Source organism: Crocuta crocuta, unplaced genomic scaffold, assembly GCF_008692635.1.
Source record: "Crocuta crocuta isolate KB4526 unplaced genomic scaffold, BGI_CrCroc_1.0 scaffold248, whole genome shotgun sequence".
Taxonomy (NCBI): domain Eukaryota; kingdom Metazoa; phylum Chordata; class Mammalia; order Carnivora; family Hyaenidae; genus Crocuta; species Crocuta crocuta.
Genome location: NW_027532409.1, coordinates 4,371,388 through 4,396,652, shown reverse-complemented (window position 1 = coordinate 4,396,652; position 25,265 = coordinate 4,371,388). Strand labels below are relative to the sequence as shown.

At 39.2% G+C, this 25,265-nt stretch overlaps 1 protein-coding gene across 2 annotated transcripts in view; it reads left to right on the top strand.

The window, feature by feature from the left end:
- The window catches only part of RALGAPB (Ral GTPase activating protein non-catalytic subunit beta), an 87,689-nt gene that overhangs the window by 4,984 nt on the left and 57,440 nt on the right, over nucleotides 1-25,265 (top strand). For both annotated transcript variants that reach the window (XM_077778896.1, XM_077778895.1), the window contains exons 2-6: nucleotides 9,457-9,672; nucleotides 13,264-13,466; nucleotides 18,366-18,529; nucleotides 20,342-20,528; nucleotides 24,164-24,295. In XM_077778896.1, the coding sequence (XP_077635022.1) occupies nucleotides 9,487-9,672; nucleotides 13,264-13,466; nucleotides 18,366-18,529; nucleotides 20,342-20,528; nucleotides 24,164-24,295 (872 nt within the window). In that variant the 5' untranslated portion in view covers nucleotides 9,457-9,486. The remainder of the gene's footprint in view (nucleotides 1-9,456; nucleotides 9,673-13,263; nucleotides 13,467-18,365; nucleotides 18,530-20,341; nucleotides 20,529-24,163; nucleotides 24,296-25,265) is intronic.

The window sequence follows — 25,265 nt, the reverse complement described above, 5'->3', positions numbered from 1 at the left end:
TTCTGTCTTCCTCAGTATGAAACCTCTTGGGCAGCCATTGTGTCCTGTGCGTATCTGCATACCGTATACCTAGGACAATACCTGACATGTAGCATGTTTCATAAATGTTTCTTTCATGAAATAACTGATGCCTGGATTTACTTTATGAAGTTTTTAAAAATTGATCTCTGTAATTAGACTTGAAGCTTCTTGGGAACAGGGATCTTATTATTATTCCCTCTGCATGGTGTATAGAAGGTGTGTAATAAATATTGATAGAATCAGTTGATATAATTAATGTCTGGCTGTGGTCTTAAGTGTGTCTGCTGCTACTAATGTATTGGTCACTTTGGTAATTTATCAATTAGATGAAACTTTCATGTTACTTTGTGGTAGTACCTACAAATCATACGCTGTTACCAGAACACAGTCACCTGACAATAGAAACCTCCAGAGAGATTACCTAGAAAATGGACAAATGTAGAGTTGGAAGAAATTAAGTGATCTGCAGGAGAGCACTGTCATCTTCTCTTTCCTCCTGTCATATTTACTTCTGGAGTATTGAGGTAGAGACTTCTCTGCGAGGAGCTCACTTTAATAGCTCACCAAGCCTGTCTGGGGAGGAGACACAAGATCCTTAACATAGCAGTCAGAGCCCTTAATCATCTAACTTCAGTTATGTCTTCATTTCTCACTGCAGTGTCTGGTCCTCCCTGCCTCATCCTGATCCTTCCTCCCTCCCCCTACTCAGTATATTAGCCACCTGGAGTTTACTTTTCTGTTGTTCCTTCAGCTTGTGTTGGACACTTACACTAAATTTTTTTAATAGGAACTCGGCTCCTGTGGTATCATTTCTGTGATAAAGTTAACAGTATCTCATTCTCCACCCCCAGTTTTCACTAAAATAATAAGCAAATAATAATACAATAAATAAATAGTAAACAAATCTCCAATCCTAGCATTCATATTCTTTCAAAATTCGTCACTGTTTATCTTTGAAATCTTATCCCTTCTACATGTAGCTTTTTTTTTTTTCCTGCCACTCTGGGTTTTTAGTTTCTGGTGCTGTTTCATGCTATTTGAAGCAAGCTCCTTTCCTTTTACGTATTTTTCTTTTCTATCTGCCTCTGTTTGCTCTCACTCTTACTCAGTTAATTTTCGTATCTGTTAAAATTGTAACCTTCCTTCAATATCCAGTTCATTCTTTTTTTTTTTTTTTTACAAATAGTTTATTGTCAAATTAGTTTCCACATAACACTCAGTGCTCATCCCCACAAGTGTCCTCCTCCATGCCCACCCCCTCCCCCCCACATCCATCAGTCCTCAGTTTTTGTCAGCATTCAAGAGTCTCTCATGGTTTGCCTCTTTCCCTTTCCCCCACCATTTCCGCCCTTCTTCTCCCCCTTGTTCCTCCGTCAAGTTCCTCCTAATCCTCCTGTACGTGCAAACATATGATATTTGTCCTTCTCTCCCTGACTTATTTCGCTCAGCATAACACCCTCAAGGTCCATCCATGTTGCTACACATGGCCAGATTTCATTGTTTCTCATTGCCATGTAGTATTCCATGGTATAGATAAACCACATCTTCTTGATCCATTCATCTGTTGATGGACACTTAGGCTCTTTCCATGTTTTAGCTATTGTGGAGAGTGCTGCTATGAACATTGGGGTACATGTGCTCCTATGCCTCAGCATTTCTGTATCCCTTGGGTAAATTCCTAGCAGTGCTATTGCTGGGTCATAGGGGAGTTCTATTGTTAGTTTCCTGAGGAACCTCCACACTGTTTTCCAGAGGGGCTGTACCAGTTTACATTCCCACCAACAGTGTAGGAGGGTGCCCGTTTCTCCACATCCTCGCCAGCATCTAGAGTTCTCTGATTTGCTCATTTTAGCCACTCTGACTGGTGTGAGGTGGTATCTCAGTGTGGTTTTGATTTGTATTTCCCTGATGAGGAGGGATGCTGAGCATCGTTTCATGTGTCTGTTGGCCATCTGGAATATCCAGTTCATTCTTCCCTGATCTTACCCTGTTGTTTTCCAGCTCAGCCCTTCTTTGAATCAAAAGTAACCTTTTGTCCTCTGAACTTCTACAATATCTTGCCTACAGCTTACCATAATAGGTTTAGTTAACATACATCATCTCCTATAGATACAATAATAAGAAAAAAATTCTCCTTGTGATGAGAAAACTCTTAGGATCTGCTCTCTTAACAACTTTCCTGCATGTCATACAGCAGTGTTAACTATAGTCATCATGTTGTACGTTACATCCCTAGTGCTTGTTTGTCTCATACCTGGAAGTTTGTACCTTTTGACTACCTTCCTCCAGTCCCCCCTCCCCCAAATCCCCCACTGGTAACCACAAATCTGATCTCTTCCTATGATTTTCATGGTTTGTTTGTTTTGTCTTTTAAGATTCCACATATAAGTGAGATCATAAAGTATTCATCTTTCTCTGACTTATTTCACCTAGCATAATGCCTTCAGGGTCCATCCATATTGTTGCAAATGGTAGAATTTTCTTGTTTCTTTACGGCTGAATAATATTCCATCTCACACACACACACACACACCCCAGCTTTCTTATCCATTCATCAGTCAGTGGATGCTTAGGTGTTTCCCTGTGTATTAACACTGCTGTGAATATGGCAGTGCAGATATCTTTCTCAGTTAGTATTTTTATTTCCTTTGGGTATATTCCCAGAAGTGAAATTGCTGGATCATATGGTAGTTCTTTTTTAATTTTTTGAGGACCTTTATACTGTTTTCTTTGGTGGCTCTACCAGTTTATTATAGTCCTACCAACAGCGCACAATGATCCCCTTTTTTTCACATCCATGCCAGCATTTATTATGTCTTTTTGATGATAGCCATTTCGATGGGCATGAGGTGGTATTTCATTTTGGTTTCAGTTTGCATTTCCCTAATACTAATGATTTTGGATATCTTTTCATATACCTGTTTTCCATTCATAGATCTTCTTTGGAAAAATGTCTATTCAGATCCTTTCTATTCAGATCCATTTTTCTTTTTTTCTTTTTAAAGTTTATTTATTTATTTTGAGAGTGAGAGTGAGTAGGGGAGGGGCAGAGAGAGAGGGAAAGAGAGAGAATCCCAAGCAGGCTTCACACTGTCAGCGTGAAGCCCAATGCAGGGCTCAAACTCACAAACCGGGAGACCGTGACCCGAGTTGAAGCCAAGAGTTGGATGCTTAACTGACTGAAGCACCCAGGTGCCCCCTGCCCATTTTTAATTGGATTATTTGGGGGTTTTTTGCTGTTGGGTTGTATGAGTTCTTTATAAGTTTTGGATGTTAACCCCCTATCATAGACATAATTTGCAAAAATTTTTTCCCATTTAGTAGGTTGTCTTTTTGCTTTGTTGATGTTTCTTTTGTGTGCAGAAGCTTCTCAGTTTGATTTGGTCCCACTTGCTTTTCATTTTGTTGCTTGTGTGTTACGTATGATGAACTAAAAAATCCATTACCAAGGCCCACGTCAAGGAGCCTTTTTCCTATGTTTTCTTCTAGAAGTTTCATTTCTTTAAAAGTTTTTTAAATGTTTTATTCATTTTTGAGAGAGAGAGAGAGATAGAGAGCATGAGCGGGGAAGGGGCAGAGAAAGAGAGAGAGACAGAATCTGAAGCAGGCTCGAGGCTCTGAGCTGTCAGCAGAGAGCATGATGCGCGGTTTGAACCCACGAACTGTGAGATCGTGACCTGAGCCGAAGTCGGACGCTCAACCAATTAACTGAGCTACCCAGGTGCCCCTAAGAGTTTCGTTTCTTACAATTAAGCCTTTAATCCATTATGAGTTAATTTTTGTGAATGGTGTAAGATAGGGGTTGTTTCATTTTTTTTCGTGTGATTATCCAATTTTCTCAGCACCATTTATTAAGGAGACTATCTTTTCTTGTTATTTGACATTTTGAAATAAGGGCTACATAATGTGTATGTAGTTGTGATTGTGCTGCTGATAGCAGCAGATACCACAAGTGGCATAGCCTTTGGTGATGTGATTTTTCTGAAATGGTTAACAATTCTTTCTTCTCTTTTGTTAACAGTTCTTGGTACAGTAAGGTTCTAAACACAATATGGTTCCATTTTTTCTCAGTTTACATGATTAATTGCGTTACTGGAAAATTCAGTGTCTATTAAAATAGCACAAAATATTTTGCATTTTTATATACACTTTTAGGCTTAGATAGTTAAGGACAGCATGATTTTCTGGTAGGCGTTTGACAGTTGTGTGAAAAGTAGCATAATTGTTCATTGTGCAGAACTGTCTCCTGCATTGCAGAATGTCTGGGTTTCCTGACTGTGCCCATAAATACCAATAGCACACCCCAATCATTTTGTTAACCAGAAGTGGACTTAATATTTCCAAAATGCCCTCTAGGGGGCAGTTCTTTTGTATTGAAAACCATTGACCTAAATTCTTGAGTGTGTCGTTGGCCTTACGTCCTAATCAAAATTGAGTTTTATCACTTGTTTTGCTAGTTTAATAGCTACAAAACAGGATCTTTGTTGCTTTACTTTTTTTTTTAATTCCATGTTTATTTCCAATATATATTTTCTCTTCATTGTTTTATTTAATTTGCCTGTAATTATAGTGTACATCTTTGTCTTAAAATTTTTTGTTTGTATATTTTGTTAGAATTTAGCATGTTTTTTCTATTCAGTACATTTTAGTAGTTAAGTTTAACTTTTCCATTGTATCCTTTCTGTTTTACATGTTTCTTGAAAGCACTTATTTAATTTTCTTACATTTAATCATTTAAATATAAATACATTTAAAGAATTAAAATTTCTTACATTAAATTTATTTTTAAGAACTTAAGAACTATTAAGCCTTAAAGCTTAATAGCCTTGGTCTTTTGTAATGTTTTTTTGAGGAATGATACTCCTGTCTTTTTTCAGAATTGGGAAGGATAGCAGCTATTTCTTTAAAATGCATATTTCCAGGCCCCAACCCAGATCTATACAGAATTTCGGTTTCTAGTGATAGGGTCTGGACATATGCAGAATCTGCACCCTCCCCCGCCCCCAACCCCATGATTCCGGTGTGTGCAGTGGTGTGTGAAAGCTAGCTTGCTTTTTCTTTCTTTCTTTCTTTCTTTTTTCTTTTTTGTCTTAAGATATGTTTTTCCTCCAATAGGGTGTTGTCTGGAATGTATGCTAAATATTAATTAAATATTCTGTAAATATTTGGAAACCATCCAACTACTTTTTTTTAAAAAAACCTAATAATTAGCATAAAGGAAATGGACATTTTCTAATTTTATTTTTTATATGGCATGCAAAATTTTGGACATACTTTAGTGGAATAAAAGGAACTTTCTGATATCTTCCTGTTTCCCACTGGTAACCTTAACATTCTGAAACATTCATGTTGTGTCTACTGCATGCCAGGAACCATTTAAAGATTTAAGAAGTGAGGTTTCCACTCAAGGTTGACACTCTCATGGTGAAGAGATCTTTACATGGGTAACAGATAAATTAATGTGAAGCTTGGTATTAACAGCTGTAATAGACACATGGAGGAGGGGTGATTTGGGGAGTAAAGTAAAGGCTTACCAAAGGGAGGACATTTATGCTGTTTCTCGAAGGAATAGTAGTGCTTCATAAGGTGGATCGAGGTGGGGCCTGGCAGTGCATAGTGGGGGTAGTGCAGACAGTAACATAGGGTATGAAGAAACTTTGTTGGGCTGAGTGATCATCATTTGTGGCCTTAGTTGAGGGGAGGGGTACATGTTGGAAAGTGTTCACAGAAGATGAGGCTGGGGAGGCGGAGTAAGCAATTTCAATTAGAATCCTAACAAGGTTTTGTTTATTTTTTTTTGGATTGTATAAAATCACCTTAAATTTTATATAGAAGAATACATATTTAATAATTTGGTCTGAGAATACCCAATAAAGCTTTGAAAACAAATAGTGGTGGGGCACCTGGGTAGCTCAGTCGGTTGAGTGTCCGACTGCAGCTCAGGTCATGATCTCACAGTTCGAGCCCCGCGTTGGGCTCTACGCTGACAGCTCAGAGCCTGGAGCCTGTCTTCGGATTCCGTGTCTCCCTCTTTCTCTGACCCTCCCCTGCTCACGCTGCCTCTCTCTCTCAAAAATAAATAAAATATTTAAAAAATTAAAAAAAATGAAAAAGAATAGTTGAGGTGGAGGGGGCTTCCTTTTTAGATATTAAAATATTCTATAAAGCCATCAAATTTAAATCATTGTGACATTGGCATAGGAATGGACACATAGACAAACATTCTTAAATAGATCCTATATAAGTGAAGATTTAGTATAGAACGAGTTAGTATTTCGGTTCAGTAGAAAAGAGTGTATTTTTAATAGTTGATGATAGCACAACTGACTGTACATTTATAAGATAGTAAATGGCACCTTTCCTATACCACTTATATAAGTAAGATCCAGATGAATATAAAACTTAAGTGTGAAGAACTAAGCAATTGTCTTGTGGGAAATCCAGGAGACTACATATACACTTCAGGGTATGCTTTCAGACTTTTGCACCTAGACCCATAATAAATGTATTTTACACTGTGACCCAAAAAATAGTATTTATAGATGGTGAAACAGGTTTTATAGAACTTTGCTTATCTTTACTATGTGCAATACCTTTGTTGTAGATCTTATTCCATGTAATTAAAAACAAAAGTATTACCGATTACATTTATTTCATGACCCACAGTTTGAAAAACACTGATATTGGAGATGGGTGGGAGAAACCACCTAAGCCAGATTTAAAACTAGAAGCTATAGGGGTGGCTGGGTGGCTCAGTCAGTTGAGCACACAACTCTTGATTTCAGCTCAGGTCACAATCACAGTGTTGTGGGATTGAGCCCCACGTCAGGTTCTGTGCTGAGCATGGAGACTGCTAAAGATTCTCTCTCTTTCTCTCTCTCTCTCTCTCCCCCTCTCTCCCCCTCTGCACCCCTCTCCCTTGCTCACTCTTTCTCTAAAATTAAAAAAAAAAAACCCTAGAAGCTATAAAATGTAAATATGTGACTAGAACAATGAAGTCTTACTTCATACCTATCATATTGGAAAAGAAAGAAAAAGAAAGTACTTCTTGGCAGGAGGTGGGGAGTGTGAACAGGGAAAGGCTCTTATCCATTCCTAATGTAGTTAGATGTTACAGCTTCTTTGGGGAAGCAATCTGGCAAGACCTATTAACATTAAAAACAAGTGCCCTTTGATCTAAAAGTTCATTCTTGGGAACTTGTTCCATAGAAATTAAAAGGACACTGTTTATATGAACATACATGTTTATTTCATCATTTCCTGGTGACAAAAAAAAATGGGAAATGAAGTAAATACACATTATTAGGAGAGTGGTTGAATTAAGTTATGCCACACCTATGTCATGGAATGTTACACAATCACTAAAAAGAGTTTATTATTAGTTGGAAAGATAATCATGAGGCATTGTTGAATGGAATAAAAAGAGATATAGAGAAGTATAGTCCCTATCTATGCAAGTATATAAATTTTTTTGATATGATTGAGTTAGGGTAGAGCAAATACAAGAGGAAATGTTAGGTTGTTAATGTGGATTGTCGATCCAGGGAAGTGAATCATTTGGACAGGAAATGAAGCCAAATAAAATGAAAAAGGTAAAAACAAACAAACAAACTACACTAAAACAAAGCAAAACCTCTGTAGTCTAATATTCTTGTGTGTTTATATAAGAGACTGTGTATAGTGTGTGTATATGTAATTGCATATACGTATGTGTTTACATACATGTTGATTTAAAAAGGTCAGAAAAATGTGTGGCGTGGGAAAATAAGTGATGGAGGTGTCTCCCTGTCAGAGCTTTCCCTTTTCTCCCTTCCAGTTTTGAGAGTGCTTATTTTAGGGGAGGGAGGAAGAACACCACAGTATCCTTGGGAGAATCCCTTATAAACCCGAGGAAACTGAGGCAGTCTTAATAGTTGAATCCAGCCTTCCTTCAAATTATAGGTACCTTGTTAGATGCTGGTCTGTCTCTTGCCTTTCAGGGCCTCTTGGTCAGAGGAAGAATCAGATCTCATAGGGTCACTGAAAAGCACCTGGGTCCAGAGTCCATCAGATTCCAAAAGAAGCTGAGAAGACTGGGGTTGGGAGGTCATACAGGAGGGGAAGGGGGAGTGGTAGGTTCCTCTGTATGGAAAGGAGAAGGAAAGGTAGTTTGGGACCTTCATGCTAAGGAGTTTGCCTATAATTCTCAAATGCCATATCCTTTTGAAAAGTACTGATTCTTGCTGAGCTGGAATGAGATTTCTTAAGATAAAATTTAACAGTGCTAGTCTTTCCCAGTGTGAAGACAAATGAGCTTAAGGGATAGAACTTTTTAAAGATTAAGTGTAACCATGTATTTTGCTTAAACTCTGCAGGCTGGGCATACAGATTTCAGAACAAGTAGAAAATGGAAGTTAACAGAAATGAATTAGAGATTAGGAGAAGGCTAACTAACCATCCTTGATTCTGAGTATGGTGTTTATGATGGAAACATTTACATTGCATTCATGTAGGTGTGTTTTCTATGACTAAAGTTTTTCATTTCTGTGGTAGACATAGATCATTTCAAGGGGGAATATACAGCCTAGGGAGAAGCAGTACATGCCATGGAGAATGTATAGGATAGGGAGAAAGCGGTACATGCCATGGTCAAGAGCATGGTCCCTGGAACCCAGCAGATGTGGAAACAAACCTAGCTCCACCGTGGTATAGCTCTCAAGCCTCAGGTAAGAAGTAAATGTCTCTCTATGTCTCAGCTTTTCTGTCTGTGAAATAGAGATAACATTCCTTAATATTCAGTGAGTTGTTTTGATGGTTCCGTGAGTAGCGTGTGATAAGCGCTCATTATGTGGAGCTCTTAATATGTTTTCTGAAGAACACTGACTTCCAGGTTACCAGAAATTTGTATGTCACCACTACAGGGAATGAAATATTCTTGACAAATTTTATGTGTGATTTGAAGACATTGGTGGGAAATTGCAGGGGTATGTTTCTAGCATGATAGAAAATTGTTGGAAATTGGAAATTGGAAATTGACTGAAAAATCTGGATCTAGGAGTAAACTCTTTGTCTTCTTTTCCTACTTAGGGTGCTTCATTCTTCTATCTTTTTCTGTCCTGGAACATAGACTGAGGAGGGCTCCCTCATGTTAGGAGTGTACCAAATCAGATCATTTTATCCCCTGCACGGTGGCGTCTGTCCCAGTTCTGCTCCCGGGCTTCTGAGGCTCTTTTGGGGAGGTGCTTAGACAGCTGCTTCCCACGGTCCACCTTCCTACCTGACCTCGCTGAGAGGCTATTTTAGGACATTCTCAAAACATTTAGATGCGTATTTTCTCTGTCTTTTTGGCATTATGTTTGGAGCTGCTTCATCTTACCATGTAGGATAAATCTATGTTTTACTTATTTTTATTAATTTGCAACCATGTTTAACAGTAATTCTGTTTTGTCTTTTCAGGTGCCATTTGGATAGTCCTTTAGCGGCACGATGTACTCTGAGTGGAGGTCACTGCATTTGGTGATTCAGAATGATCAGGGCCACACCAGTGTGCTGCACAGCTATCCAGAGAGCGTTGGACGAGAGGTGGCAAATGCAGTGGTCCATCCTCTCGGGCAGGCCTTAGGTACCCCTTCAGTGGCTGGTAGTGAGAGTTTGTTAAAAACTGACAAAGAAGTAAGTGTTTTCTTCATTTCATTTTACTGTGTGAAAACATAATCTTGTTACTGAAGAACTTATTTAACATCTTTTTAGTGGATTTCTGTCTAATGTAGTACATCTTTCTTAACTTTTGACCTTTGTTTGGGCTGAAGGTTGGGGTGACTGAGAGTTTGTGGAGGTCATAAGGAGTATGTTGTATCATTGTGCTGCTGGCTCCTTACTAGCCACACCCAATTCTCCACTTGAGCTGTGGGCCCGAGACAGAGACTTGAGTATGAGGCCCCTTCCCCTAAGCTCTGGGGACAGTCTCCAGATTTCTGTTCAGAGGTGTGTTTGGAAGGTCTTCATTATTGCCCCCAGATGGCCTCTAACTGAAGGCCTGTCTTCTGTCAAGTTTTCAGGCTACACATACGTGCTGAACCTGAGGTTCTCCTGTATCTCCATGTCTGCCTGCCCTTACCTGACTCTCAGGTTTAAGAGTGCTACAGAGCAGCTAAGCCTATATGGTTGTGAGCCCAGGCATTTGGAATTAGGGTTGTGTTTGCTGTCCCTAAAGGTAAGGGTTCTGGAAGTAGCTTGGCCTGGAGCTGGTCCTCTGTTCTTGGATTCAGGAGATTGGGTTGAAGTGAAGTTTTGACGGAGAGGTCAGGAAGGGACCCTGAAAATGGAGGGGTACAAGAACTTGCTAGTATGAGGTCTGGCTAAGATATGGGATTAGAACTTTGTGCTTGAGGAAGTTCATACAACCTTCAGGCTTTGGGTTAACTTCTTTCTCAGACCCCTTCTTCTCCCTCTTATTTTTTGCTTTCTTTCTAATGAAGGAGAAAAACTATAAAACTAGTCTAGATATAAGACTAAAGATTTATAACTCTGAAGGCATTTTATTTACCCTCTATAGGCCGTGGGTTGCTGGAGGGTGAAGCTCTTCAGTTTGAGGAGCGTTTTTCTCTCTTCAGAGGACCTTGGCAGAGACTAACCCCTGAGGACTGGCACTTGCCCTGGTGTACTCTCCTCTTGGTGGGTCTGGAATCTTCTCCTGGGAAGAGATGGCACATGAGTGGATAGAGGTGTCTGGTGCCTCCCTTGTTTGTTCTCTTTTCCTGCCTTCTAAAAGACATGACAGAACAGTCCTTGAATCCAGTGTCCTCTAGAATTTTACAATTAAACTATTATGAGTGTGACACCTAAGGTGTTTTCTTCTTTATCTTTCATCTGACAATTGGGGACTTGCAGACCCTTTTAAATTCCCTTCCCATGCGTGCTTCCATTCCTCCCACCCTCCTGTGTTTGTCGCAGCTTCAGTGTGCTGTCGCAGTCTTTACTGCTTATTGCTCTTGTAGATTATATTGTATAAAGTATATTCTAGTGCTGTGTATATATTTAACCTTAGCCTTTGTCTTTGTTTTTGAGCTTAGAATTTTCAGTACCTGTATTTAATCTTGTTAGATTCAACTTGAAGTCTTTGGGAATTCTGAATTTCTATCTAACAAGTTAGCTATCCATTTTAGCTTTGTGAATTTTTTAGCTTACAGATGGTCATCATATAATCTGTTTTTCTCTCTTTTCCTAAGTTGAAATCTCAGTAGGGCCTTTGGTGTGCTGCTGGGCACCTTCTTCCTAAATGATCTTGATACATTAACCCACTGTTATTACCTCATCTTGTATTTCACTCGCTTATATAATCCAGCCATTCTGCTTTCCATATGGGTCATGTGTCTCCATCTTGTCCACAAGGACCTGCCTCTGACCACATTTCTTGCTAAAGCCTAGATCTCCCTGAGCCAGAGAAGGGTGTTAATGGTATGGTGAGAGCTTTAGATGTGTAACTGGAAGACTAGGGCTCAAGTTTTCAGTTCTACCATTTCCAAACCAGTGACTTGGGCCAAACTGCTTAATCTTGCTAAGTATTAGTTTTCTTATCTATAAAGTGAGAATAATTTATCTTCTCACACAGGGTTATTTTGATGGTTAGATGCTGTTTATGAAAGTGCTTTGTAAACTGCCAAGATTCTACCATTGCCTGCTGCCTTCATAGTAACCTTGTTAATAAAGGAATGATGCTCGTCTGGCATGGCTTGTTCTGATAGAGTAGGTTGGTTCCCAGTGATCATGTTTCCCTTTTATAAGTGCTCACTGATCATCTGTTTAGTAATTTGTCCCGGAGTTTAGTGTGGGATTCCCTGAAACTTTCTAGTCTACAGTATCTGGAATATCATTTCACCTTCTTTTGCAAATTGTGCTATTTTTCCTTTCTTGCCACATCATATTCTTCTTCATGGGCAGGTTCTCTCAGCTCTTATGATGTGATTCAGATAGGTCAAGAGGCTGGAAATCATTTAGCGCAGCTAAGTGCCTTGTTAAGATCCTACCTAGCTTGGGGTGCCTGGGCGGCTCAGTTGGTTGAGCATCTGACTCTTGATCTTGGCTCAGGTCATGATCTCACAGTTTGTGGGATCGACCACCACCACTCCTATGGTCCACCCCCCCAACCGGGTGTCAGCGTGGAGCCTGCTTGGGATTCTCTCCCACCCCTCAGTCTGTCCTCTTCCCCACCCCCTGCTTGTGCACGTGCATGCTCTCTCAAGAGGAAAAAAAGATCTGGGGCACCTGGGTGACTTAGTCAGTTAAGCATCCAACCTTGGCTCAGGTCATGATCTCATGGTTTGTGGGTTCGGGCACCCCCATAGATCTCTCGGCTGTCAGCACAGAGCCTGCTCCAGATCCTCTGTCCCCTTTTCTCTCTGCCCCTCCCCCACTAGCACTTGGACATGCTAGTCCATAAACATTAAGAAAAAATTTTTTAAAAAATCTTACCCAGCTTTAGTCCTTTCTCACTTATATTTGTTCTTACCTTTCCATGTTAATTATTTTCTTTGACAGAAAAAAATAGTCACAGAATAAGAGTTGAACAGTTCATCTTCCTTCCTATTGTTTGTTAATACTACATGATCTGGAAATGAAATATAATTGAATTTATGTATACAATTTCCTAAATAACATACATACCTGTATATAAATTAAAAGGAGAAAAGTAGCTAAAGTTTTCTATTTCTGTGTCCCAGTCTCTGTAAAATCAAGATGACCCGTATTTGCTTTTTATTTAATAGAGCAAATAATAATAATGTCTAATGGGTAAAGCCAACATGGAAGTGATATTTAGACAGAAGTAATTTATTTTTTTCTTAAATATTTTGCTTAGGAAATGTTGTCTGAGTATGTTTTATCCATGGAAAGTGCATTCTCAAGAATAAATCAGGTATATAGTTGAGAAAATATACTGTCCGTTGAGAGTTTTTTTGTAATAAAAGAGGTAAACATTTTTTTTCCTGAATTTATTTTTGAGACAGAGAGAGACCGAGCATGAGTGGGGGAGGGGCAGAGAGAGAGGGAGACACAGAATCCGAAGCAGGCTCCAGGCTCTGAGCTGTCAGCACAGAACCCAGTGTGGGGCTCGAACCCACAGACTGTGAGATCATGACCTGAGCTGGAGTCAGAAGCTCAACTGACTGAGCCACCAAGACGCCCCTAGGTAAACATTTTACATCAGCCTGCTGAGATATAGCAGGGATGTGTGATAATCCTATATGTATATTTTCTTTTGTTTAGGTGAAATGGACCATGGAAGTAATTTGCTATGGATTGACCCTTCCGTTGGATGGAGATACTGTAAAATATTGTGTTGATGTATATACAGACTGGATTATGGCTTTAGTGTTGCCGAAAGATTCTATCCCATTGCCAGTTATTAAAGAGCCTAATCTATATGTTCAAAGTATACTAAAACACCTGCAAAATCTTTTTGTACCAAGGTAAGTTATACCATCTATCTGGCCTCTTACCAGGATCCTAATAAAATATTCGTAAAAGTTACTTTTTTCTATTATAGGAGCTGATTTCATTGTTAGTCCTTTGAAAAGTAACTTTCGTTACTATTCAATTAGAGAATGTATTAATATGAATGATAAGAGAGATAGGCTTATATAATGTTTTTTATCAAGTGTGTGTTCATTTTAAAAGCTTTTGGTTTTCTAAGATCTGATAGTGTTTAGATATTAAAATATTGTGACCCCTTTCCCTTCTATTCAAAAGACATACCTTTGCCTATCATAATTCTTTTCTCCACTTAAGCTAAAGGCAACTAAGCCTTCTACCTTCAAATGAACCTTTCCCATGAGAGACTGAAGACGCCAAAGTAAGCAGACTTGAAATTATTATGGGGAAATTCGTAGTTGGCCAAAAGATGATCTTAACAGTTTGTTACTGATTTTTTCCCCCTACTTTCTGAGACAATGACCTTAAATACTATAATATGGGATACATGCCTTATTTGGGTTTAACGTTTTTCCCCCCAAATCTAAAAGATTATATGTCATTATAAAGAGTTTGGGAAATATAGAAAATAATGGAGAAGAAAGCATTAAGTAGTTTCTTATCTACTTTTAAGGATTTCCTTTAAGAAAAATCTGTTTTCTTAAACAGATTTTTAAAAAAAATCTGATCTTTAACATTTATTTATTTTTGAGAGAGCATGAGCAGGGGAGGAGCAGAGAGAGAGAGGAAGACACAGAATTGAAAGCAGGCTTCAGGCTCTGAGCTGTCAGCACATAGCCCAATGCAGGGCTCGAACTCAGAAACCATGAGATCATGACCTGAGCTGAAGTCAGCTGCTTAACCGACTGAGCTACCCAGGCGCCCATATTTTTTATGTATTCGAAAGAGGCATAGGGGCTTGCTTCCTTTTGGAAAAGTTCTCATTACAGCTTTTTTACTATCAGGTGGTGAGGGACTTTGAATCATCCAGAAACCACTCTACAAATTTTAGCTTTTTAAATTTAGGGAGAAGATTACTTTGGGGTGCCTGCTGGCTCAGTTGATAGAGCGTGCCACTCTTGATTGCAGGGTCATGAGTTCGAGCTCCATGTGTGTTGTAGAATTTACTTAAAAATTTTTCTTTTTTACAGAGTGTTAGAGGGAAGATCACTTTGCAAAATTTGGGGGAAAAAAATCCCCATTAAGAACTCTGATATGTAGGATCAAGAATAACTCCTTGCTTTATGTGAAATGCTGGCTATAATCTGGCTCCTAGCCAGATTAGCTGGTGCTAATTCTGCATGAGCCCTGCTCATTGATCAGACTCATAAATTAAACATTCCCTTAAGAATCCTTATTAGGGGCGCCTGGGTGGCTCGGTCAAACATTGGACTTCAGCTCAGGGCACGATCTCTCGGTTTGTGAGTTCAAGCCCCGCGTCGGGCTCTGTGCTGGAACCCAGCTCAGAACCTGGAACCTGCTTTGGATTCTGTGTCTCCCTTTCTGTCTCTGCTTTTTTCCTGCTCACCCTCTGTCTCTCTCTCCTACAAAAATAAATAAATGTTAAAAAAAAAAGACTCCTTAATAATCTTCCCCATCTTCACCTACCCTTTTTTTTTCCTTCCCTTCTTCTCTCTCTCTTAGTTGTCTACATCTTACTCTTGTTGGTTCATTTTAAATTCTGCCTTGTAAAGGGAAATCTTACTTGACCATCCAGGCCTGTAGTGATCGTACCTTTTCTCAATCTGTGTGGTACTTCCTGTGTCGCTCTTATCTCTTCACTGTTTTATTGCCCTTAAAATGTGTATGTCTCATTTCCCTGTCTAACCAACTTGAAGGCAGAATCTAGGTTGTATATATGTTTTGAGCTTTCACAGTACCTGGTGCGGTACTGATATTACCTTAGGTGTGAATTGAATGCTTGTTTCTTGATTTATTGATTTCAAATAGAAGTGCTAACAGGAGGTGGTTGACAGTGATTAGCGTATTCTTTGTGTCTAAGCAGGTTCTTCTTTTTTTTTTTTAAAGTTTATTTTGAGATAGTGTGTGTGAGTGAAGAGAGGGGCAGAGAGAGAGGAAGAGAGAGGAAGAGGGAGAATCCTAAGCAGGCTTTGTGCTGTCAATGAGGAACCCGATGCGGGGTTTGATCCCATGAACTGTGAAATCATGACCTGAGCCAAAATCAAGAGTGAGACGCTTAACCGACTGAGCCACCCAAGTGCCCTTCTAAGCAGGTTCTTCTAAAATAGTATAATATTTAGTGCTTTCTTGTCATTCCATGTAGGAGACTAATTTACTGGGCTTTTTCTTTGGGCATGGGACAGTCTCATGAGTAATATTGTCAGTTTCTTTCCTATTTGTATTCTTACAACCCCTCAGTGCTCAATTCATTTGTATTGATGAAAAATATCAGTGGCATTTGAGTTAATTGGGCTTTTTCTTTTTTTCCCTTTTGAGAACCTGAGTACCTTGTTCGTTTTACTGTTTGGTAATTAACTTGTTTTTTCAAGAGTGTGTGAATATTTCTCAGAGGATTCTGAACTGAGTACTAGAGTTCTCCTGGCCAGTGTATCTTAGGGAGCCGAATATTTTCAGTGCTAAATATTGGAAGTTATGATCTCATCTTCCTTTTTTTTCATTATTCATTTATTTTGAGAGAGAGAGCGCGCACAAGATGGGGTGGGGCAGGGAGAGGGAGAGGCAGAATCCAAAGCAGGTTTCACACCATCAGTGTAGAGCCTGATGCAGGGCTCAAACTCACAAACTGTGAAATCATGACCTGAGCCAAGCTCAAGAGTCAGACACTTAACTGACTGCACCATCCAGGTCCCCTGATCTCTTTTTTCTTTATTGGAAGTATCAGGTTTTTTCAATTCATATCACAAAATTGTCATCAAGTTTACTTAGTTGTTTTTATAAAAAGTGATATTCAGGATAGAAGAACTGTTTTTACCTCTTTGCTAGAGATAAGTCAGAGTGAGGGTGACCTTTTTCTTTTTGCCTATCAGTTTGATCTCTTTTTTGTTTGCATAATTGAATGAACAGTGAACCATCTTTTAAAATTGTTTAGGGTTTTCATTGCTCAAATATATTGTAGTTTAAAAATGTAATATTCTTCTAAAGTAGTGGTTGGCAAACTTTTTTTTTGATAAAGAGCCAGATAATAAATATTTTAGGCTTTGTGGGCTATATGGTATCTGTTGTAACTAGTCAATTCTGCTGATGTAGAGAAAGCAGCCGTAGATGATCTGTAAATGAATGAGCATGGCGGTGTTCCAGTAAAACTTTATTAACAAAAAACAGATGGCAGACCAGATATATAGTTCACCAGCCCCTGTTCTAAGAACAGTTTTTCTGAAGATCATAAGTTGTTTTTGAAAGTATTGAGGGGGAAAAGATAATCTCTGGTGTTTAGATTTTTCTGTTTAGTTTTTAGTAAAGATGGCCTTATTTCTCTTAGCTTTAAAACCTGGACACTGCTCCTGTGTTTTGGCCCTCTTAGTGAGGTTACAATATCTACAGAGCAGATGTCTCCTTTTGAACCACTGGGTGTGTAACTGGAATTGGTCGGTGGGCCTGTTACCACTTGGGAAGCCTAAAGTACTATCACTAAGTTGGAAGAGTGTTAGCTCTACTGCTATTTTTATTCTTCTTTTGGGATTTTTTTCTTCTTTGGTCAGAAGAAATTTGTGTGGCTATTATATAGTTTCTTATTGTTCAAGTGGCTAGAGTGTCAGACACACACTTGAGCCTCATGAGTTCACATGAACTGGATTCACTTCCACCTAAACATGGACATCTCCCTGCTCTTGGGGACTGTTAGCTTTTCCTAGGTGAATGTCTCATTTTGCTCTAGGTCTGACTTCTTTAGGAAAAACTTAGTAATGTCATTTGTTTGCAACTCTAAGGTAAGTGGCCCACAATCTGAGAATCTTCTATTCTAAGGTTGAGGTGGGAGTGCTAAGGCCACTCACTTTATTTTCTGGATTTCTTGAGGAAATCTGAGGGAAGCTCTGAGATTCCCTACATTGATTTACTAATGTTTTATTAGTTCTTCGTGACATGAGTCATAATGTAGAAACTTGTCCTCAAGATTTATTTCAGTAATATTAGTTAGTTGGGTTTTACGTAGGAGGTCTGGAGGCCAACTCACCACTCACTTATGCAGTGAGTTTCCTACTACTCTTGAAATTCTCAAGTAGTCTGCTTTGGAAAGCATGGGTAAGGGGCTGGGGCCTGGACTTCTGTGTTCAACTCTAGCCCTAATATTTTGATCTGTTTTATTCTCTTGGGAAAAAATGGTCCTGTGGACTAAAGAGTTATCAGACTTTTCTAGGGTACCTTGGGAACCTATGGAACCCCCATCTTAGGTCAAGTTGCCTTCTTTATTAGTACAACAGTAGCTGGTGCTCATTTCTGAGGCAATTGCCTCCATACCTCATCAGTTTTAGTGACCTGTGAGAATATTCCATTGGGTCTGTAGGTTCTTCTCTAGCAGACATTCACATTCTGAATTCATGTGAATTTATATTTAAAAAGATTTTAAAAGGATAAGCAACACAGAAGTGGCTGTAGGTAATAACTTATTCACTCATCAGAAAATGGTGTGCCTGTTATGGGTCAGGCACATTTTAGACTTAGAAAATCCAGAAGTGAAGCTTACATTCCAATGTTCCCCTCCATCGCCAGGAGCTTTTCAAGCGCTCATAGAAGTGCTTGGTTGAGATCCCGGAGTGCTGAACTGTGTGGTGATGACATAGTTTTGAACTGAAGGGGGCACACCCAGCCCTGTCTCCTGATGCTCTTAGGGAGCACCGCTGGGCCATTGCTTGCTGTGTACAGAAGTCGTTGCTTTCTTTCCTCAAGGCTTGTCAGTGATTTCTGTCCGTCTTCTTCAGACAGGAACAGGGCTCCAGTCAGATCCGACTATGCTTACAGGTCCTGAGAGCCATTCAGAAGCTGGCCCGTGAGTCATCCATCATGGCACGAGAGACATGGGAAGTCTTACTGTTGTTTCTTCTGCAGATTAATGACATACTTCTAGCCCCGCCAACTGTTCAAGGTCTGCTTTTTTTTTTTTTTTCTAGGTTATTTCCAAGCTCCAGATAAAGTTCCCTTTAAACTCCATGACTAGTAGACTCAGTGGGGATTTACACTTTGGCATGACGTTTGGCAAACTCAGGTTAAAAAACAGTTCTTAGAATGGAAGATCTCACAGGCATAATATGAAATTACTTTACCTTTAGTGATGATTTTGCTAATGTAGGGAGAGACTACGTACTGATGTATATTTGATGATAGTAGTAGCTTGTTTAGTTACGATAGAGCTGGTATAAGAAACAACTAACTAAAGTAGAACCTGTAAGTACTGTACCTGATTACAAAGTAGTTTTCAAAGTAGACACTAAAAACTTGACAGCTACAGAAGATATTTTGTTCAGCAAGTGGAACCTACAAAGTCTTCAGTGTTCTATTTGGAAGTATGACAGCATGTCATTCATTACCTTGTCATTAAGAAGCCTCCCGTTTTACACCTTTAAATTGCATTTTAGAAGCCCTGCTGTGTATGTACACAGTGTACACAGAATGGAAGTTGATATTCTAGTACTAGGTTCCCTTGTTCCTTATTCATCTGTGTAGTCTCTTTCCTAACAGACATGCAAGTGTGCTTGTGATCTCACCCAAAATACAGTCCAGGAAATTATCTAAAGGAAATCACAAAATTCCACTATTGACCCCATAATAGGATTGAATACTTTATCACTGACAGTAGCTGGCCAGTCACTGACTCCTTGGCTCTTTGCTACAGAGTCCCCATGCCAGGGATCTCAGCAACTCAGAACAGGCAATTCTTCCCCTTCTGGGGCTTATTATTATTGAAATTTTATTTTTGCTCAGCTGAAATACGCATCCTTGTAACTCTTCCTACTAATCCCAAGTTTGCCTTCTGGAGTAATGCAGAGTATAGACCCCTGTTTTTCTCCCTAGATCCCGGGCTCAGAACAGAGGAACAGGCCTGTATTCATGGTTGAGGCTCTGTCCTGCCCAGCATCTGTCCTTTTGCTCCCTTCTTTGTCCCTCTCTTCCTTGAAGGGTAGTTTTCAAACACCTGAAAGTTTCATAACAAAGTTTAGAGGTAGAAAGACCTGGGTATTTATTTGCTCTGATTCCTTCACTTACTGACCGTGTAAACTTGGACAAGATACTTAAATTTTCTCCTCTAAGTTTTCTCCTCTTCAAAATGTGTATAACTGATAATTGGTAGAAGATATAAATCCCTATCCTGCAGGATTAATGTGAGGAATATGTGAGGTCATATATATGAACCATTTGGCACAGAAATGGACCCAGTAGTCACATATCATAGACATTCGTCCTTTCCCTTCTCTGTGTCCCGTCCACTTGCTGGAAGACTAAGATCTTTGATAAGAAATGAGCAGAGTGACTTGAAAACTTTATTTTTAATGTTTTATTTATTTTTGAGAGAGAGAGAGAGAATGGGGGAGGGGCAGAGAGAAAGGGAGACACAGAATCAGAAGCAGGCTCCTGGCTCTAAGCTATCAGCACAGAGCCTGACATGGGGCTTGAACCCACATGAGATCATGACCCGAGCCAATGTCGGACATTTAACCGGCTGAGCCACCCAGGAGCCTCTAGATTTGAAAATTTTATAAATGTTAATTGGTTGATATTGTTATAATTTTCTTCATAGGAGTTCCTAAGAACGGTTTCTCATTCTTATTAATTAAATGCCTATTTGAAAGTCAGAACTTAACATTGTATTTATTTTAATTTTTTGGCCTCTTAAATCAGTGAATTAAAGATTTTTCTTTAAAAATGAGTATGCCAAAGATGTTTTCTTTTTGTTGGTAAGGTGGCATTGCTGAGAATCTAGCAGAGAAGTTGATTGGTGTTCTCTTTGAGGTTTGGTTACTAGCTTGTACTCGGTGCTTCCCAACACCTCCTTATTGGAAAACAGCCAAGGAGATGGTGGCAAACTGGAGGCACCACCCAGCGGTGGTGGAGCAGTGGAGCAAGGTCACCTGTGCACTCACTTCAAGGTAGGTCATCATTCTCGACTGGCCTTCCCTCATCCGCCTGGCCAAAGGCAGCTTTCCCCTAGCTCTGGGTCTTCCTGGATCCATGGAATATGTTGTAAAAAGCCTGTATCCTGTGTCCTGTTACTGTACTTTAGATGCAGAATTAAGCCACTTTTTAAAAATAGGTATAGCAGTTTGACTAGTGCCTGTTAAATTGCACCCTTTCAGATTAAGCAAATCTGGAGAAGCAGATAAATTCTGCACTCTGCCTCCCTAGCCAAATTCCCACTCTTAATCTGATTACTAAAATATTCATAATTATTACTTAAACCATAGAAAGGTATAAGAGGTAAGTTCACTAGAAATCCTATTATATATGCTTATACATAGCTTTACAGAAATGAGACCGTACTATATATAACATGCTGTATTATAACCAAAGTAGATAGTTTGTTATAATAATGTTACCTTTTTTACCGTTTATATACAATATTGTCACTATTCTATGAGTAATTAGGCTTTTTTTTTCCAGATTTGTTTTTTTGTTTCAACTCTGCATATTTTAATATATAACTCTAAAAGATCAGGATTCTTTTTAAAGCACAATCACAATACCATTATCACACCTAAAATAATATTAACAGTTCCTTAATATCTGTTAGCCATTTGATGTTTAAATTTCCCTTGGATGCCTCCATTTTTTCTTTCTGTGGTTGATTCCATTGAATCAAAGCTGTATAGTTCATATATTACATTTAGTTGACATGTTTCTTAAGCCAATCTTAAGTTATAGGTTCCTACTCTTTCATTTTTATTTCTTTGCAGTTTTTGTTGAAAAACAGGTTTTAGAATGTTTCACATTCTGAATTTTTCTGATTATGTCCTAGTTGTGCTAATATGTTCTCTGTCCTCTGTACTTCCTGTCAACTGGTAGTTAGATCTAGACTGGATTTGATTTAGGTTTGATGTTGAGGGAGGCATTGTGGAGGCAGAAACAAATTTAATTAATTAATTATTTTTAATTTTTAAAATGTTTGTTCTTGGTAGGGGAAGAGAGAGAAAGAGAAGCGTGCAAGTGGGAGAGGAGCAGAGAGAGAGGGAGACACAGAATCTAAAGCTGACTCCAGGCTCTGAGCTGTCAGCACAGAGCCTGATGCAGGGCCGGAACTCAAGAACCTTGAGATCATGACCTGCGCCGAAGTCAGACGCTTAACTGACTGAGCCACCCAGGTGCCCGAGGAACAAATAATTTATAGGTAGCATTATGTATCAGAAGGTAGATTGGTCTTTTTCTGAGTTAATAAAATGTTTATATATAGAAGTTTTAGACTATTCTTTTGATTCTGGTATATCCTAGTGAATGTCAAAATTATAAATCTACTTTTAAATAGTACTTCTTTTTATCTTGATTATAAAAGTAATACATTCTTGGGACACCTGGGTAGCTGAGTTGGGTAAGTGTTGGACTCTTGATATCGGTTCAGGTCATGATGTCACAGTTCATGGGATCGAGCCCGGCCTTAGGCTTCTTGCTGATAGCACAGGACCTGCTTGGGATTCTCTCTCCCCCTCCCTCTCTGCCTCTCTGCTGCTTATGCTCTTTCTCTCCCTCTCAAAATAAATAAACAAACAAAGAAATAATAAAAAGCAATACATTCTCAAAATAGGAAATTTGGAAGACAAGGGATAGTGTCCATCACTTACAGATAGCCAGTGTTAACATTTTAATGTATTTTTTCAATTTCTCTTTATAAAAAAAAGATTTTATATAGTATTGTTACCTACTTTTTTAAATGTTTTTTTGAGAGAGAGAGAGAGACAGAGAGAGAGAAGGGAGAGAGACAGAGAGAGAGAATGGGTAGGCATACACAAGCAAGCAGGAGAGAGGCAGAGAGAGTGGGAGAGGGAGAATCTTAAGCGTCATTAGCGCAGAGCCTGATGTGGGGCTTGATCTCCACTGTGAGATCATGACCTGAGCTGAAATTAAGAGTTGGATGCTTACCTGACTGAGCCACCCAGGTGCTCCATTATTTGCTTTTTTTATTTGATTCTTACCACATTAATTACATGTGCCTTTTTCATTCTTAAATCTCAGCATCATATTTTTAATGGCTTTGTAGTTTTTCATTATATAAATGGAATTTTAATTGAACCATTTCATTGTTTAAATATTTATGTCGTTCCCAGTGTTTTACTTTAAAAATATTGTTGGGACACCTTGGTGATGCAGTGGGTTAAGTGTCTGACTTCAGCTCAGGTCATGATCTCACAGTAATGAGTTTGAGCCCCGCGTCAGGCTCTGTACTGATGGCTCAGAGCGTGGAGCCTGCTTTGGATTCTGTATCTCCCTCTCTTTCTGTCCCTCCCCCGCTGTGCTCCGTGTCTCTCTCTGTCTCTCAAAAAAGAAAAAAATTAAAAATATTGTTGATATGAATATTTTATATGTTGTGTGTGTATATTCTGGTTATTTCATTAAGATATAATTTCTAGATATAAGATAATTGAGTCAAAGGGCTTTTGAACAGTTTAAATACATTTAGAATAGTACTATTAAATTAACTGAATTGTTGAATTACTTTTAAGGTACCATAAATTCTGAACTGCATGTAAGTTATATAGCAGTTGTTATTATGAATAAAGTATGACTTAGTTGTGAGGCTCCTGGGGGGCTCAGTTGGTTAAGCATCTGACTTCAGCTCAGGTCATGATCTCTGCTGTCGTTGCAGAGCCTACTTGAGATCCTCTGTCCCACCCTCTCTGCCCCTCTCCTGCTCTCACATTCTTGTGCCTGCCTGTGCGCTTGCACTCTCAAAAATGAATAAACATTTAAAAAAAATAGCTGGGGTGCCTGGGTGGCTCAGTTGGTTAAGTGTCTGGCTTTGGCTCAGGTCGTGATCTCATGGTTCGTGGGTTTGAGCCCGTCAGGCTCCATTCTGAGAAGTGGAGCCTGCTTTGGATTCTGTCTCTCTCTCTCTCCTCCGTCTCTGCCTGTCCCTCACTCATGCTTGCTCTCTCTCTCTCAAAATAAATAGATAAACCNCAATCTTACATGTTACATACTATATGTTATAAAGCTATTTATATAAAATATTAGATTTTAATGTTGCATAATGTTTAATGTATAACAAGTATATGTGGTTTTATAAATTATAGATATATAACCTAAAATATAATTAAATATAAAATTATAAGTAATCATTTTAAAACCAAATTATTCAAATATTTGAACATTTTTAAAAATCTTCTACAAAACTAGAAATCCCCCTTTAATTTCTCTCCCTTGTCAGTAAGGGTTTTCATTTATCTCACTTTTGTGAGGTATGATACACATTTCAACGATTTTGTCTTCTCTTTCTCTTATCATATTTTTTAATGTTTATTTATGTTTGAGAGAAAGAGAAACAGAAATGTGAGTGGGGGAGCGGCAGAAAGAAAGGGAAACACAATATCCAAAACGGCCTCCAGGTGCTGAGCTGTTAGCACAGAGCCTGATGCAAGGCTCGAACTCAGGAACTGCAAGATCATGAGCTTAAGTCAGACGCTTAATCAACTGAGCCTCCCAGGCGCCCCTCTCTTATCATATTTTAATCCTTGAATGTATTTTTCACTCTGTTAAGTAATGAACTTGGTGGTGTGCAATTTTTTTTATATTTTAGATTGCTACGCTTTACATATGGTCCTTCATTTCCTCCATTTAAAGTTCCTGATGAAGATGCCAGTCTGATCCCTCCTGAAATGGATAACGAGTGTGTAGCACAGACGTGGTTTCGCTTCTTACACATGTTAAGGTATTATTATTTAGTGTAGTGTTTGCTCTTTATCCAGTGTCTCAGTGCAGAAACCATGCTGTAACTCTCACGTGGGTGCTCCGCGTGTGGCTGCTAAGTGTAGGCCTCAGATGGAGCCACATGGGACAGTGGGCGTGTCTGCATCATGTGCCTCCTGCTCTCCCTGTGTCAGCCGTGCTTGGTCTGCACTCTCTGGAAGTTTGTCCCCTGCGGTACATACAACATTTGTTCTCTTGCCTGCTGCTGCAGCCTAGATGATAGCTCTCCCAGGACTTCGTTGCATTCTGTGGGGCCTGGACACTGCCAATGCTGTCTGGTCAGCCTGGCTGGGGGCCTCTCTTCTAGTGTCCTTGTTTAAAATGTCACTGAGGCATTCCCTAAAATTACACAGAAGGATAAATTGCTGCTTCCTGCTCTCTCTCTCTTCTTTTTTTTTTTTCAATAATTCTATTCAGTTCAGTTTCATTGCTTCCCATTTTTTTCTCTACTAGCCACAACCTTGTGTTGTGTGTAACTTCTGTTGCATACTGCCTTAATTTGTAAGCCATTTCCTCTCATTCTGGTTTGACTGGCCCCAGTTTTCTGTTTGTGTATTAGTGATTCTAAATTACTCTATATGACCTTTTATTTANGAAAGTCGGACGCTCAACCGACTAAGCCACCCAGGCGCCCCTATATGACCTTTTTATAAATTAGGGTTGTTAACCGTTCCTCTTTTTTTCCAGTTTGTATTTTGTGTTTTTCATCTTTCAGTGATTTCAGTTTAAAAATGTCTTTTTCTGTGATCATTTTCTGTTTCCTTTAAAATTAGAAATCTTTGGGGCGTCTGAGTGGCTCAGTCAGTTGAGCGTCCAACTTTGGCTCAAGTCACGATCTCTGAAAGTTCGAGCCCTGTGTCGGGCTCTGTGCTGACAGCTTAGAGCCTGGAACCTGCTTCGGATTCTGTATCTCCCTCTCTCTCTGCCCCTCC